Source organism: Leucopleurus acutus (genome assembly GCF_964270905.1).
Source record: "Leucopleurus acutus genome assembly, chromosome: 2".
Taxonomy (NCBI): domain Eukaryota; kingdom Metazoa; phylum Chordata; class Mammalia; order Artiodactyla; family Delphinidae; genus Leucopleurus; species Leucopleurus acutus.
The window spans coordinates 127,789,346-127,804,740 of NC_139143.1; the positions used below are offsets into that span (position 1 = coordinate 127,789,346).

The 15,395-nt window shown below is 40.5% G+C and overlaps 1 protein-coding gene across 1 annotated transcript in view; it reads left to right on the forward strand.

Moving 5' to 3' along the window:
• Positions 1-661: 661 nt before the first annotated feature.
• The window catches only part of SLC44A5 (solute carrier family 44 member 5), a gene marked incomplete at both ends in the record, with an annotated part of 394,265 nt that continues 379,531 nt past the window's right edge, over positions 662-15,395 (forward strand). The window contains one exon of the mRNA XM_082863282.1: positions 662-695. Within this exon, the coding sequence (XP_082719408.1) occupies positions 662-695 (34 nt within the window). The remainder of the gene's footprint in view (positions 696-15,395) is intronic.

Sequence of the window (15,395 nt, forward strand, 5' to 3'; positions counted from 1 at the left end):
GCCCTGCCGCCTGGGGTGGGAGTGGGGGTGGGGGCGGGGGCTTCGGAGGCCTGGCCTGGAGGCAGGCAGAATGCGGGCGCCGTTAAGAGTCGGGCTGCCTGGCTTTCTCCTCCCGGACCGCAGATGGCTGCGGGCCCCCCACTTCCTCCAGCAGCCCCCCGCTGCCGCCACAGCCGCCTTCCCCAGCAGCGGCTGCCGGATGACAGCGCCGTCACTGGTTGGATTGGAGCTGGCGGCTCAGACGGGACACCCGGGGTAGGGAGTGGGGGAGGGAGGGTGCAGGAAAGAGGGAGGTCAGCGCTGGGCGGGCACTCGGGGAGCCCAGCGCTGCCCCCCTCCAGCAGCAGGGGCAGCACAGCAACATCCACAGCCGCCGCTGCCGCCGCCACAGCGGCCGCAGCAGCGCGAGCGCGAGCCTCGCAGCGCGGCGCGGCGCGGCAGAGAGCAGAGGGGCGGCGGCGCCGGCCCCAGCCGAGCCGAGCCGAGCCCAGAGCGCAGCCGGGCCGCCGCCGCCGCCGCCGCCTCGCAGATGCCATCACAGCAACAAAGAGCTTGCTGATCTGAGAGCCGCGGCGAGAGCTCGCCTGGAAGCCACGGCGCCGGCTCCCGGAGCTGGGCGGCAGCAGGAGGAAAGGCTCCGGGGGAGGGGAGGGGGCAGAAGATGGCCAAGAAGAGAAAGCCCCCCAGCATTAAGGGTGAGTTCTGCTCCATCCTCGCCTCGCCCCATCCCACCTCCCACCCGCGGTCCGCTCCTCTGGCTGGCCTGTTTACACTCAGGCTTGGCCAAGTGAAAAGCTGCCTGCTGGGGAAGAGTTTTCCTTCTCCGGGAGGTGGGGAGACCTCAACACTGCTGCACCTCCCTTTGCCTCCGGGGAGACTCCGATAGGAGTTTGTCCCCTTTCTGTAACCCGGGGAAACCAGAAGACTCTCTCACCCCACCGCTTTCCTATTCCACAAGCTTGGGTATCTGTTGCACCTTACTCCCTCAGGGCAGTGGGGAGAGAGGCGACTCTCGGCTCCTAAGGTCTTAACGTTTTCGGAATCTGGCCGTGTGTGTGTGTGTGTGTGTAGAGAGGGAGTTAGTTTTTCATGGTCTCTGCTATTCCTTCCTTCCACCCTCCGTCCTTTCATCCCAGGGTGACAAGTTCTGCATCCATTTTCCCAACCTCCATCCTCAGGAGGAGAGAGGAGCTGTCTGGCTCTCCTTTTCCCCAATGGTCAAGGAGACTCGCTACGGGCTGGGTCCCCGCAGGCTATTTCCCCCTTCCCGACCTGTCGAGGCGGGCAGTGACTCATGCTGAGCAGGGCCCCTGTTGCTCCTTTGGAACCAGGGCTTCTAAAGTTGGAAAGTTCCGGGGCGGGGGGCGGGAGAGGCGCTGGCAGGGAGAACGAGGAAGAGCTTGTTGCTGGGGTGACTTAGGCGTCGCGGCGTTGTCGGGAGCTGGACTCGGGAGGGAGCCTCCTGGGCGGCGTCGGGGGGTGGCGGGGGGTGCGGCCGTCCCCAGGACTCGCGTAGCGCAGCGCGGCGCGCGGGGAGCAGGTGCAGCGGCCGCCGGCGGTCGCAGCGCGGACTCGCAGAGGTCGACGCTCGCCGGCTTCCTAGCGCTTCGGCTCTCCAGCTGGGGAGCCAGCAGTGGCCGAGAGGCTGTTTGCAGCACTGCAGAGAGGTGGAAGCCACCTCGACACCATGCGCGGTGAGAAAGGCTGTGCCGGGGAACTGGACCTGAGCTTGGTGGGGAGGAGGAATGAGCGGCGTTTGAAGTTGGATTTCGACCCAATGGGCCTCATGGCCCGAGAGGCGGAGATTTATTGCGCCTTGAGGTTATATAAAATAGGACCATACTCTGAGATCCGAGGGGGTGTACTATTGAAAATATCGTCTTGGTTTACAGAGCGCGCCAGGCTTTGGCTTGCTTCTTCCTTTTTTCCCGAAGTCTTGCTTGTGGGAGCTTAGCTCCACTCTAGAGGTCACTAGGGGGACACAACTTTATCTTGGTGCTTCAGCTTGCTTTTTCATTGCCCCGGAGTACTCAGATCACCTATTGAAAAGGGTTTCAAACCATGATCCTCAATCTTTTGGAAGATGTTACTACGAATCACCCGGGATTTTCTGCTAGAAACTATAATATATGTATAATAATTTTATTACAGTGTATTTCCTTAAAAATAATACATCTCCTGTAAAATAGAAGAGGCCTTAAGCCTGATTTTTTCTCTCCCAATGAATTAGTACATGTTTATAGTGGTAGACGACTAAAGAAAGAATGAGAGAATATATTCATCTACCAACAGTTTCCTTATCATAATATCAAAGAATCAGTGTGAATCCAGATTGACAGGGTGCATTAGCTGCACTTTTGGTTCGCTCCTTTTTTATGGAACCATATGGCACCATGAATGAAACAGGAGGATTGGTTTTCAGCACTGCTGATGTGGCTGTCCATTGGCAGAAATACATTACATACCCACCCCAAACCTTGCAGATTGTAAATCGTCCGTGAAGAGTGGAAAAAAATTTTCCAGTTTTACAGTACATGCTACCTGAGACATTCTTAACCTGAGATTAATCTTGGTAGAAGTGCCAAAAGATACAAACGAGACCAAATTAATGAGACGTGAACTAGTATAACAGTTTGATGAAACATATCTCATTACTAACCACACCACCCCCCAAAAAAACACTAAGAAGTTTTTGATTTGTAAGCTAAGACAGGATTGTGTGTATTTTCTTAAACTTAACTTGACAGTGAAATAATTGAAGAACAGCAATTAATAGAGTTTTGTCATTTAAGTGTTAAGAGTTCTTCTGGAGGAATTAATAATCAAGCTTTCCTAGGAAATGGGGTCTCGAGAAATTTTACTGTAGTTCTTTAAAAATAAAGTTTTCTCATACTACGTGTTTTACTTAAAAGTAATGTTTTTTGGTTCTTAATGACTTATGTTTTTTTCTCTCTCGACTAATGTTGAGTTTCTTTCTTTTTTAAACCAGATTACTTAATATTTCTTAGACGGAAAGATACCTTTAAAAAAATCCTTGGAGTTTCCCTTTAGCAAAGCACAATTAACTGTGATATTTTATAGATAACAAAAGCAAGCCCAGGAAGTTGGAAGCGATTAACTTGTCTCAATTTTACCTTTTAAGAGGAGAGCTCTACAAAAGCATCCAACTGCAGCCTTGCTGAACTGCTCTCAGATGCCTGCTTCTAAGTTACAACCGACTAATCTGGGACTGCCTGGTAGAAAACAAAATTGCTAAGTGTTCGGGGTTTTTTTGTTTGTTTGTTTTGTTTTTCTTTGGTGGGCTGGGGTGACCTTTGCTCTATAATAAACTATAGGTTTAGCAACATTCCAGCCTGTGTTGGTTATCCTTTTATGAGAGTTGTTTGTCTGCTTAGCTACATTGCATGCGGGGAGAGATCATTTGTTAGACCCCGTGACAGGCAAGTTGCTCATTGGCTTCTGAAATCCTAACAATAGATCCTACATATCTAGAACAGCTAGAAATTGGCCAAAGGGAAATGCAGTTTCTTAACATTGACAGAAGAATAAGATGAGTTGGCAGTATTTCTCAAGGGATACTAGCTTTCATTTGTGACACCTCATTAAAGGACAGCTTTTCAAAAAGGCAAATAGAATATTTATCAATCCAATATTTATAATGTTTTAATGAAAAGAAATGCTGTAGTCCATTATCAATAAATGTTATAGAAACACAAGTTAGTTACATTGGTTATAGTGGTATTAACACCCCCGCCCCCCCCCCCGACTTCCAGTATTAGTCCAACAAGGATTTCTCACTCAATTACTTAAGTTTAAAGGTTAAGTTATGCTTGGATTCATCTATTCATGCATTCATTCAGCAATATTTATTGGCCACTGAATATGTACTAGGTTCTGTGCAAAATATTAGGGATGCAGTGATGAACATGATAGACAATGAAGGGGACATTGAAAGAGGGAGCTGGAAAGGCGAGGTAAACAAATACATAAATAAGAAAATTTCACAGTGATTAATGTCATGAATAAAATAAAACAGGATGATATGCTAGAAAGTGTGAGGTTACTTTAGGTTGTCTGAAGAGATGACATTTTAGTTGGGAACCAAATGATGAAGAGTAATTTGCATGCCAAGTACTGGAAGATAGCACTGCAGGCCTTAAGGCAGGAATGAGGTTGAAACTTGGCACGTTCAAATACAGAAGGATGGCCAGTTAGGCTGGAGTGTAGTGGGTGAGGTAGAGACGGGTAGGGAGAGGCCAGGGTTTTTTCTGACCCTAAACAGGAGTGTAGATTTTATTTTAAGTTCAGTGAGAAGCCAATTGGATACTCATTAGATGTTTAGGGTTACATTCCTATCCTTGAGGATGATTTCAGGGAGAGCAGCTTTCCTACGTCAACTCCCTAGGCCAAGTAAAGCTACCTAATGGACTTCATTTTTCTAAAAGGTCTAGTTATATTGAAGCATTCCCTCATTTTATCCACCAAAATGCCTGCAATATTTTGGGCTGGGATGTTGATAGCATTTCTAGGAATCTCTGCTTAAGAAAACAATTCTAAAGAGAATGAGGACTAATTCAGCATTTTAGAAAAGATTATTAGGGTAGTCATCCTCCCCATTCCCCCTGCCAGCAAGCCTCTCAAAGCAAGCAAATCTTAGGAAAAACATATTGTAATGGTAGAAGGGAGGAGTATAAAGAGTCTGGAACATTACTGTGCAGTAGGCGGAATGTGGAAGGCAGCATGAGGGGCTCCTAGGTAACGGAAAGGGGTCCATGAAAGAGGAGTGATGCTGGGAAAGGGGATGTGAGAAAGCCTGTAAGACAACATTAGCCAATTCGTGGTTTTGCCAAGAGAAGCGGAAGCCTGATGTGAGAGTGTTCTAAGAGAAACACTAATTCAAACACAAAGGAAGTTCAAATCAGTGTACCTTTATGCTTTTGACTGATTTTTACTTGTGAAGCATTTATAACAATAAAAGCACACAGGCTCTTAAAAGATCTCTTTGATTTTACTCATTCATTATTAGCTTGTTCTTATGGATTATAAACCTCACAGATGAAAACGCATGAAAAAATTTAATGATAAAAACTGCCATTTGTCGGAGGTAGCTGCTTGACATCTAGTTAGCAGGCAAATTACACTCTTGAGTTTCTATCTTGCTGTGGAGTTGTTGGCAGGGGGCGAAATGGGGTCTGTGGGCTGATTTTCTGCCCCCTAAGCATTTGTGCCTAGGTGCCATGATATTTAGGGGAGATGTAAATAATAATTTTAAAGCCCTCCACTGCCTCTCCCACCTCCAAACTGTCTACTTCTTTGCCAGCGATTAATAATAAAAAATATATTAAGAATTTTTGTAGCTTCAGGACTTTGTGTAGTCCCCTCCCCCTCCTTCTTTGTACTCCAAGGGACTCTGTTGAGGCTAGCAAGAATGGTAGTACTTCAGGGATTATGTGACTAAAAATGGATCTGGTCCTTAGTGATACTGTAACACAGTGTGTTTATGACATCAGAGTTTTTTCATAGCACTGAGAGTCATAGTATGTTAGAAGGAAGGCTCAATGTTTATAGAGTTTGTGGAGCAATGCTATAGGAAGAGGTGAGTGATGCTGCGAAATATGAATAGTCTATATCTAAGGAATTTGGTCAAGTTTATTATTTGTAAATATATATTATATATAAGTCAAGATATGTCTATATATATAGACATATATGTAGAGAGAGACACATATATAGACATATCTTGATATATATTTAAACTAGAGCTCAGTTCCCAATTTATATTCAGATTTCACTATACATGTGAGCGTGATCATATCTGCATTTTACATATAAGGAAACTGAGACACAAAGACATTAGGTACTTTCTTGGTCTAAGAATAAATTATGTACTGTGGATAAAGGCATAACCAAGCCCCATGACTGTCTCCCCTTTGCCTACATTCAGCATTTTAATATCTGTTCACTTTCCTCAAGGTCTGTCAAGTCTACTGTGGAAAGGTAGATAAACTTTTCTTCCTGCTGAATCAAGAGGATGATATACTTTCCTCAGAAGTGTCACAACTTTATTGTTTGTGATCCACTTTTAAAATTAGAAATACATTGCTAACAAAAAGTAGGCTAGCTGCTCACAGATGCTAAGATGATATTGTACAGAGGTTTTAGGACTTTCTAGAGATGGGGAGGCAAGACAAGGTGAACAAATGTTCTCATGTTTTGAAGTGGTGTAAGTGGGAAAAGATGCATCTGGGTCACCTCTGAGGTAGATTCAAATTATTTTGCCATTCACATGGTAAGCCATTTGACTGCTGTGGTAGCCTGCCTTTAAGTTGGCTTCAATGTTCTTTGCCTACTGGTGTTCACACCCTTATGTACTCCCCTCCCACACTGAACTGGGGCTGACCTGTGTGACCTGTAGAGTATGGTGGAAGGCTATGTTGTACGTAAAGGCATTGTGGCTTCTGCCTTGCTCTTGTATATCTGGTGCTCTCTTATATTGCTTACTTTTGGGAAAACACTCAAGCATTCCTGTGGAGAGGCCCATGTGGGAAGGAACTGAGGCCTCCCGCTAAGAGCCAGCTTCAGCTTGCCAGCCTTGTGTGTGATCTACCTTAGAAACAGACCCTCTAACCCAGCTAAGCCTTCAGGTTGCTGAAGACCTTGACAAGGGCAGTTGGAATAGGTTAAAGAGAGAATGGGAGGAGGAGAATTAGAGACAGCAGAGTCAACTCTTTTGAGGGTTTTTTTTCCAAAGGGAGCAAAGTGATGGTGCTGTGGCTGCGAGCAGGCGTAGTCATTGAAAAAAAAATTTTTTTTAAGATGGGAAAAATAAAGGCAGTTTTCGTTCCTTGTTTTTGGTCACCATTTGCTTCGTGAGGTGGTCTTTAACCTCTCTTTCACTATTTTAGATTTTGGCTGCTTTCTAGAACAGTTTCCTGGGGAGGTAAGGAGGAATTAGTGTACAATGATTTTAAGTCACTTAGTTATAAGGATGTTTCTTTTTTGTCTTTATTTTATTTCTCTAAATATATTCTCTTTAATGGATTTCCTGACAAAATATTTAATAAAATATACCACAATAGGAGAAAGTTCCCACGAGAGGAAATTTTGCCAGTCATCATGTTGCTGACTATAGCAGTCCATTCTGTCAGCTAGAAAGCTCGGAAGGGACTAAAGAAAAGTTTAAAATATTTTGTGTAGGGGCTGGCCTAGTGGTTCTTGACCAGAGGCAATTTTGCCGTGTCTGAAGACATTTTTGATTGTCATTACTGGGGTGATGCTATTGGTTTCTAGAGGGTGCTGCTAAACATTCTATAGTGTTCAGGATGGCCCACACAACAAAGAATTATCTGGTTCAAATTGTCAGTAGTGCCAAGGTTGAGAAATTCTGGGCTAGCCCCATCTTTTTTTTATTCTTCCAGAGAGAAGCTAGGAAGCTACTTCTGAAAAAGGAACCCCAAAGAGGCTGCTTTATCTATCCCATTGTTCTACGTCTAGACGAGGCACAGCTTTCTAACAAATAATTGGGGTTCAAAATAAAGACAGTTCCTTTGTTTGCCTTTGCTTTCTCTCCCCACTCCCTTCTCCTCCCTTCTGTTGGTTCTCATCGTATGTTCCTGTGTTTATAAACTTGGGTTGTTTCCCATGAGGGCAACATGACATTAGAGGCACATTAAAGTCATGGTAAAAAATCCCTAGTTCAATTGGCGAACCACAATGTCACTTTGCTGATTCCTATTCTGCATCTGTCTGACAATTTTGTGAAAGAAAAGATCAAGAATAGGATGATTTGTTACGCTCTGGCTCTTTAATGAGAAAGGATGGGTGGCCTCCCAGCCATCTTTTCTGTGGCTTCTCTTGGCCATTAGGACTTCAGAGGAGAGCTGCACTCTTAATAGCTCTACTGTCAAGGTGTGTGTTACTTGACAAGACTCCGAACAAAGTCAGGAATGGTCCTAAGTACTTGTTAAGTGACAATTTTCCTGTAGGGTGAAAAATTTTAAATCCAGTTTTATAAAAAGCAATTCAAAATTTATGTATTTAAAAAACTTGAAGGACAGGTTTTTTATGTACATTTTGTAGTTCACTGGATTGTGTTTCACTGTCCAAATCCAGAGACAAAAATAAGATTTTTAAATTGACATTAAAATTTTATAAAAAATGTATTGTCACTCTAGGTTTGCCCTACAAAAAACTTCAAAAGTCATTTTCAAATTAGCCTATGATTATATACATTTTGTAAGTATTAGTTAAAAAATATCGAGTTATAGAATGAGCAAAAACAGCAAAAACTACTTAATAGACATTCATACTTCACAAATTCTGGTATTAACAGTATCTTTCACTTTGAGTTAAGCTCTTTTTTTCTTTTTAGCCACTGTTCTCATCCTCTTATTCACACTTATTTTGTTTGGCTGCACAAAAATGTCATCACATTCTCTTCCCATGGCAGTGACATTGATTCTGCTGATCTAACATCTTTACTGTAGTGAAAGAATATCTGTGACTAAACAAGAACCATTATGTTGTTTAAAAGAATCTTTGGTCATAAATAAATGTGTCCAGGGATATCTTAGCTATGTGAGGTAGGACAGACTTGAAGTTATAAAGAATAGAATTGGAATCCATCCCTTCCCTTATTCTTGTTAACCATTAAGAAAGTCTTACATTAAAAGGTATACTTTGTAAAACTTTATGGTAATTCTGCATTGAATAATTATCACACTTATCACACATAAACTTTATTTAGTCATCTATAGAAACAACACAAAGACAAAAAGACAGGCTTCACATGCCTAATTCTAAGGTCAAGATTGATTATGTTTTAACCTCTGTAAATTCTCACTGCCTGATTCTGAATCAGTGCCTTAAGTATGATGAAGAATAAGCAAATTAATAGATTATACGTAAGTTTATATGGGTCAAGAGAGGCATGTAACTTATTTAAACTATTTGGTAAACAAACCATTTTCAAGTTTTTGGCAGCATTAAATGGTAGAAAAGTATATTAATTAAAAATAACTAACTAAAACAAGCCTTTGAGGAATTCTAATGGTAATATTTTTTAGCTCATTGCTTATATTGTATTAAAGGACTGGAATATCTTTTGAATATTTAGAACATTCATGAATCTAGACTTCCTTTCATTCAGTTGGTCCTATTTAGTGTTGTTTTATGCTGCATCTTGTATTTCTGAAAACTGGGTTTTTTGTCTGTATTGAGGCTGAAGAACCTTGAGAACTGCTGCTGGCAAACCCGTGGCTCAGGAATCATCAAGAAGACCATTGGGGTGGGAAGGAGGTTAGATTGTGTCCTTGAGTAACTTTAGGTGGGGTGCTCTTTATGAGGGATTTCCTGAATAAACACGTAGTCTTTTCATTCCTTTAGATATGCTAAAATTTTTCTTGTAATCAAGAAAAAGCTATCTTGAGATAGCTCTTTATCTAGGTCGTTATTTTGGCTACGTAGAAGTGCTTTTGCTGATTTGTGTTTGGCTGTCTAACGCTGACTGGCATTGAGAAACTTGACATCATATTAAGTTCAAGGATGTTATTTCTCATGCTGATCACTATTTTATGACGTATCTGCATTATGAGTACCTGATGAAGATGTTTCTCTGAAATGTCACTAGCTAACAATAGACAGAGTAAGTCATGAAACTCACTGAGTTTCCCATATGGGTAGACAGTTAGGAAGCTCAAAATTGGAATGAGCCCACTTCTTGCATAAGACTATGGGATCATAAATTATGCATCTGTGGATTAATTTTGTTTTTCATAGCCTTATTCTTCTTTCCTCTCATTGTCTCTCTTTATACACTTTGTTTTGTTGAATTGTATGTAGTTTTATAAACTACTTTAAATCTTCTTTGAAACAAGATAAATTGTAAACAAATTAATATAGTCTAAGACTAAATTTATAGAAATTAAATGATCTACTCAAAGTTATAAACTAGTAATTTGCAGAGCGTGCATGTAAACCTAGATGTAGCCCCAATCGTTCTTTTTTTTTAACATACAATAGAACATTGAAACGAAGGATCCTATTTTCCTAACCCAACTTCTCATTTGCAGGTTACCACTACTTTTTGCTCATATGTAATTTTCCATAGTTGAGATTTTATTTAACGTCACCTTTATCCACCTGTTGCACAAGCGGAGAACCTGGAGTTATCCTTGACTCTCTTTTACAGGCCTCTGCTCAACCCTGAATAAGTCGGTCATTAATATTGATCCTAATCTTTACCTCCACTGCCACAGATATAATTCAGCGCTCATCATGTCTAGCATGGATTAGAACCACCTATACACTAAAGGGTCTCTTTGCGTTAGGCCTAAATCACCTCTAATTTATTTTTCACACTGTTGCAAATATGATACTCCCGACAGGCAAATCTGATCATTTCACAATCCTAAAATAAAGTAATGGCTCTCCATTAACTCTACCCAGGATAAAAATCAAAATTCCATAGCAAGGTGTACCAGACTCTCTAGGATCTGACCCATGGTTACCCTTCCTGCTTTATCTCTCACCCCTTCTCACATCCATCCTAAACTTAATGACCCTACCATTCTGATACTAGGGACCACACACATTCTTTTATGCTCCTCTGCCTTTGTGATGCTGTGTGTATGTGTGTGTGTAGTGCTGAAAATTCCTTTTTATCCTTCAAACCTCAGCACAAATGTCCCTACTTTCTTTTTCGAACTTTCATCACCATCTTCCCCTCTGACACTCCCTACGAGCACAGTTAAGCTCTTCCTCTTTGATGCTCCCGTTACATCTTCAACATACATCTATTAGTGCCCCTATATTGATTTAAAATGTTGAGTTTACTTGTCCATCTCGTTTCTCAGTCCTCCTGTGGGTCTTTAGTCCTACCATTGCCCTGAAGCAAAAGGAGCGAAAAGCCTGACAGGAAATCAGTCAGTGGCTTAACATCCCAGGGTCAAAGTATCACTGTAGTTTACTCCGCCTCCCACTGTTCTGGTGAATTATAGTTCAGCTTTAGGACAGCCAGTCTATGCTTCTTGCCTGAGAGAACAGTGCCCTATGCCCAAGCCAGTCTGCTAGAAACTTTCTGTTTTTTCCTAGGACTGCTTCCAATCTTTCTGCATCCTGGATTAATTTTCCTGGATCAAACCTGGCTCTGTGTAGGTTGTCATGTGTCTGGAGTTGGACCTGGGTTTTATGGGATTGAGGCAAGGAGGGGTTTGCCACGTGCCTATTTGTTGTCCTGTCCTGTAGGTCTCTTCATAGATACCTACCACTAGGCTATGAGCGCCTTAAGGGTCCTGATTGTGTGATATTTATCCTTTAATCCAAAATGTCTATATAAATGAATATATTATTGAATGAATCAAGCATATATATTTCTCTATATTTTTATTCATTCTCTATAATTTTAATGTTTGATAATATTTAATTGCATTGCTTTAATATAACTAGCATAATTGACTGAATTTTCTAGGTTTTCTTTGCAAATATAATGGTCTAATGAGCATTTGTGTGTATATGTTTACTGTGTTGAACTCTCTCTTTATGTTAAAGAGCCTCAGTAGCATCTGAGTCTAAAAGTTAAGTGTGGCCCATGAAAGAGAAAGTAAATTTGTTACTAGTACATCCAGGGACTTGTACTGATTGGATATTAGAAGATTTGAGGTTAGCTGTAACTCATAATAGCACTGTCTTGTAATAAAATTATAAACTCTCAGAAAGTTATCTATAAAGTTAAATCTCGGGTCAGATATGTAATAGTTGCTCGAGTTCTAAGAAAAAAGGTACCGAAGTGATACTAAATTATCTTCCTTTAACTGGAAATCCTAAGGTCTATAGTTTTTCACATGAATATGAAATTAAGCTGTAAACATCTTGAAAGTAGAGACTACTAAATCTTTCTCTTGGTGCCTATCACTTAGTAAGTGTTCAATAATAATTTGTCAAATGAATATATGGGTGAAATTTAAGATGCAGTTCTTCTAAAATTATGCACATGAGTAGAAGAGAGTACTGGTGTGCCCCCCTGAACTGAAACCCATAGATACAGCTTAGAGCAGGTATTGCTTCTTCCTGTAGTAGGAAGAATTCCCAGACCATATCTTAGTAATCTATAACATGAATATATTTCTGCATAATCAGGAATTGACTATTACTGTTTGTCTTACTTCAAAATTTCAAGTAGGGAAAGGCTCAACTCATTGAATGTATTTTATTATAGAAAAAAGTTGGTTCCATGATCCACAGGGAATAAGTAACTTATGGGTCAGAGCCTTTGAGATGCTTTTGAAATATTGACATCTGGTATGCTTGGACAGGAAAATTGTGATTGAAAAATATAGACAATGGGATGGGTGGTGAATAAAGTTTGAAAGGCTGCCCTTAGGCAGGGTCTTTTCCAGAGGATACATCACTCTCACCTAGAAATAGTCTTTAGTTAGTTCCTAATAAATGACTTTTCTACATTCAGAATCTTTAAATCTCATTACTCTAGAATTATATACCTGGAAAGATATTTTCTCTTTCCTCCCTCCCTTCTTCCTTTTTTTTCCTCCTTCCTCCCTCCCTTCCTTCCTTTGTTATAAGTATTTTCTGATTTTGGGTGAGTCTTGTTTAACAAAAAGTAATTTATTAAAGATGATTTTATTAAAAACTGCTGATATTTAATATCAAATATAATTGTAAGGACTAGCAAATGAATTTATATATTTGTGTTCACTTTATATGTTTCACTGAAATTTGGGGCCAAATATTATACCTTGGAAAACCAACTTGTTAGGTTATTATTAAAATTGTGAGTTTAATCATCTTTTTTACTAAAATGATTTAAAAGAAAAAGGTACCACAGTCCCTCTACCTGTTTCTGTTGCATTACAACTTTCTTCCAAGGTATAAAACCTTTATAATTGTTAACTCAGTAATCTTCAAGAGGTAGGGAAGGTTTGCAGATGTAATTTTTCTCATTTCTAAAGATGAGGAAGCATAGAGTCTTTGTTGCTTACTGTCAGTTTACATATCACTTGATCATTTCATTATAGTATTTTGGCTGTGCTGAGCAACTTGCGGGATCTCAGTTCCCCCACCAGGGATTGAACCCAGACCAGGGCAGTGAAAGTGCCGGATCCTAACCACTAGACCACCAGGGAACTCCCATTTCATTATAATTTTGAATGTCATTTTACATTTGACCTATGGACACTTTTAAAAGATTGACCTATGAATGAAACACTATTAAGACTGAAGTTCAGCTTTTCTAACCTTTAGTCCTATTATTTTTCTACCCTGGGCAGTCAGGTATTATGCTACAAGATGAGAAAAATTCTCTCTTTTAACATTTCTTTTCGTTTGGAGACACTAATGACATTTGGATATGGTTTAGAAGACTCTAATGCCGTATTTAAACATGTTGTTTTTTTCCCCTTTTGGAACTTTATTTTATTTCAATTTCTCAAAAGCTGATATATTTCCATCTATGATGTCAGTTTTTCTTACCTTTCGCATTGATTGTGAAATTTGTGCAACTGGGGTTCAGTTTAAAAAAAATAATGTAACTTGAAATAGTCATCCTTATAAAAGTCTAAAATGCTGAGATATTGAATAGTTTCCAACCAATTTCTGATTAGCAAGCTGTGATATGTAGTTAGAAGTCATTAGAGTTAAAACTATGAGTTAAATCTCTATGTTATATATGTTAGAAGTGGGAGAGACTTTAGAAATGGTTTAGCTTAATTCCTTTTGCAGATGAGTAAACTTAGGCTCAGAGAGGTTAAATTACTTTTCCACAGTTACACAGCCAGAAATTGGGCAAGCTTGGATTGAAATTCGGATCTGGCTTTTAGTCCGATGTTGCTTTTCAACACATGCTCTGAAATTGGCTCTATTGTCTATGGATGGCATGGCAGATGGAGCAACAGAGGTCTTCCATTTATGACCTGGAATTAGAGTATTGTTTTGAGTGTGAGTGGTGTATGTGTGTGCACACATGTGCAGTTCCTTCAAACTTAGTGTTAATAGAAGAAAGTGCTTTAATTTTTCTTACTTATGCCTTGAGTCTCAACTTGAAACTGTGTCTGACAGTCCTCCTTGTCAGTACTTACATGTTCTTATACCTCCTTGGGGTTTCACTTGTTATAGCATTTATCAGGCTATATTTTAATTGCACGTATATTTGTCTTTCTTCCCCACTAGACAGTAACTATCATGCGTTGTTCACAGGTGTACCTTTGATGGCGATTAGCACAATGCCTTGCTCGCACTTAGTGCTCCACAATTATTTGTTGAGGAAGTTAATGAATAAATATTTTATAAAAAGGAAGCATTATGGAGTAGGTATAGGGATTGGATATCCTACTGTAGAAAGTACAACCTCATATCTCAATTCAGTTTCCTATCATGCCTGGTCACATGTTCGCAACATGAATATTCTTAACATTTTTAACAATATCTTCCCAGAACCTACCCCCTTTCTTTTCTTCTGGACTTTGAGGCCAGAAATATGTGTTCAAATCCCAGCTCTGTGATCTTGGGCAGGTTACTTAACCTTTTTGAACTTCACTTTCCTTATCTGAAAAACAGAGACAATATCTTACCTTATAAGTAAGTACCTTACAGGACCACTGCGAGGATTAAATAACATAACAAATGGCAAAGTATATAGCATCATGTTTGTGTAGTAGTTACTGAATAAATGCTCATTTCATTCCCCTTTCCCTTTTCCTTCTTCACACTCTCCTTCCTTCCCTCCCTCCCTTCCTTCTTTCTCCTACTTTCCCTTTTCTGGAATTGAGAACTACAGAAAGTTAGAAGCATAGTGAAAGCTAGGTTTTTCTTACAGCAAAGGTGCTCTACCCAGTAAATTACCCTCAGCCTCAAGCTTGCCTCCAGGTCAGCCTCTGTTTTCTCACACTTCTTTTTCTCTGCCGCATTTGTATCTACAGCTGACCAGGTTTACCTTCTGTTTCCCACGTTGGCGTGCCTGAAATCAATTATTCTGCTATATTGGTCAACATGCATTCAGTAGCAAGGTAGCAGAAAAGAGAGTGGGTACGGACAGGGAAATCTGGGAGTGCCCGAGGCAGTAAAAACACGGAGTTTGTGCTGATTGCAGATGGTTGTTCCAGGAGCAGAGTCTTTGGAATGACATTCAGGCCTCGTTTGAAAAGAAGGGGAAGGTCACAGCTGTTTATTTTTCTTGCTCCCAACTGTTAAGGATGCTGCTTTATTATCTTCCCATCAGGTTATTTTGCAAAATGTTTCTAACCAAGATTAGAATTAATATTTAAACAGGCCTAGTCTGAAAAAGAAGAGCTGAGCCACATAACTGAATGAAGGAAAATGATAAAAATAAGTTAAATTATTATCAAAACAATATCTGAAGGAGAGAGTTATCCTGACACAGGCAA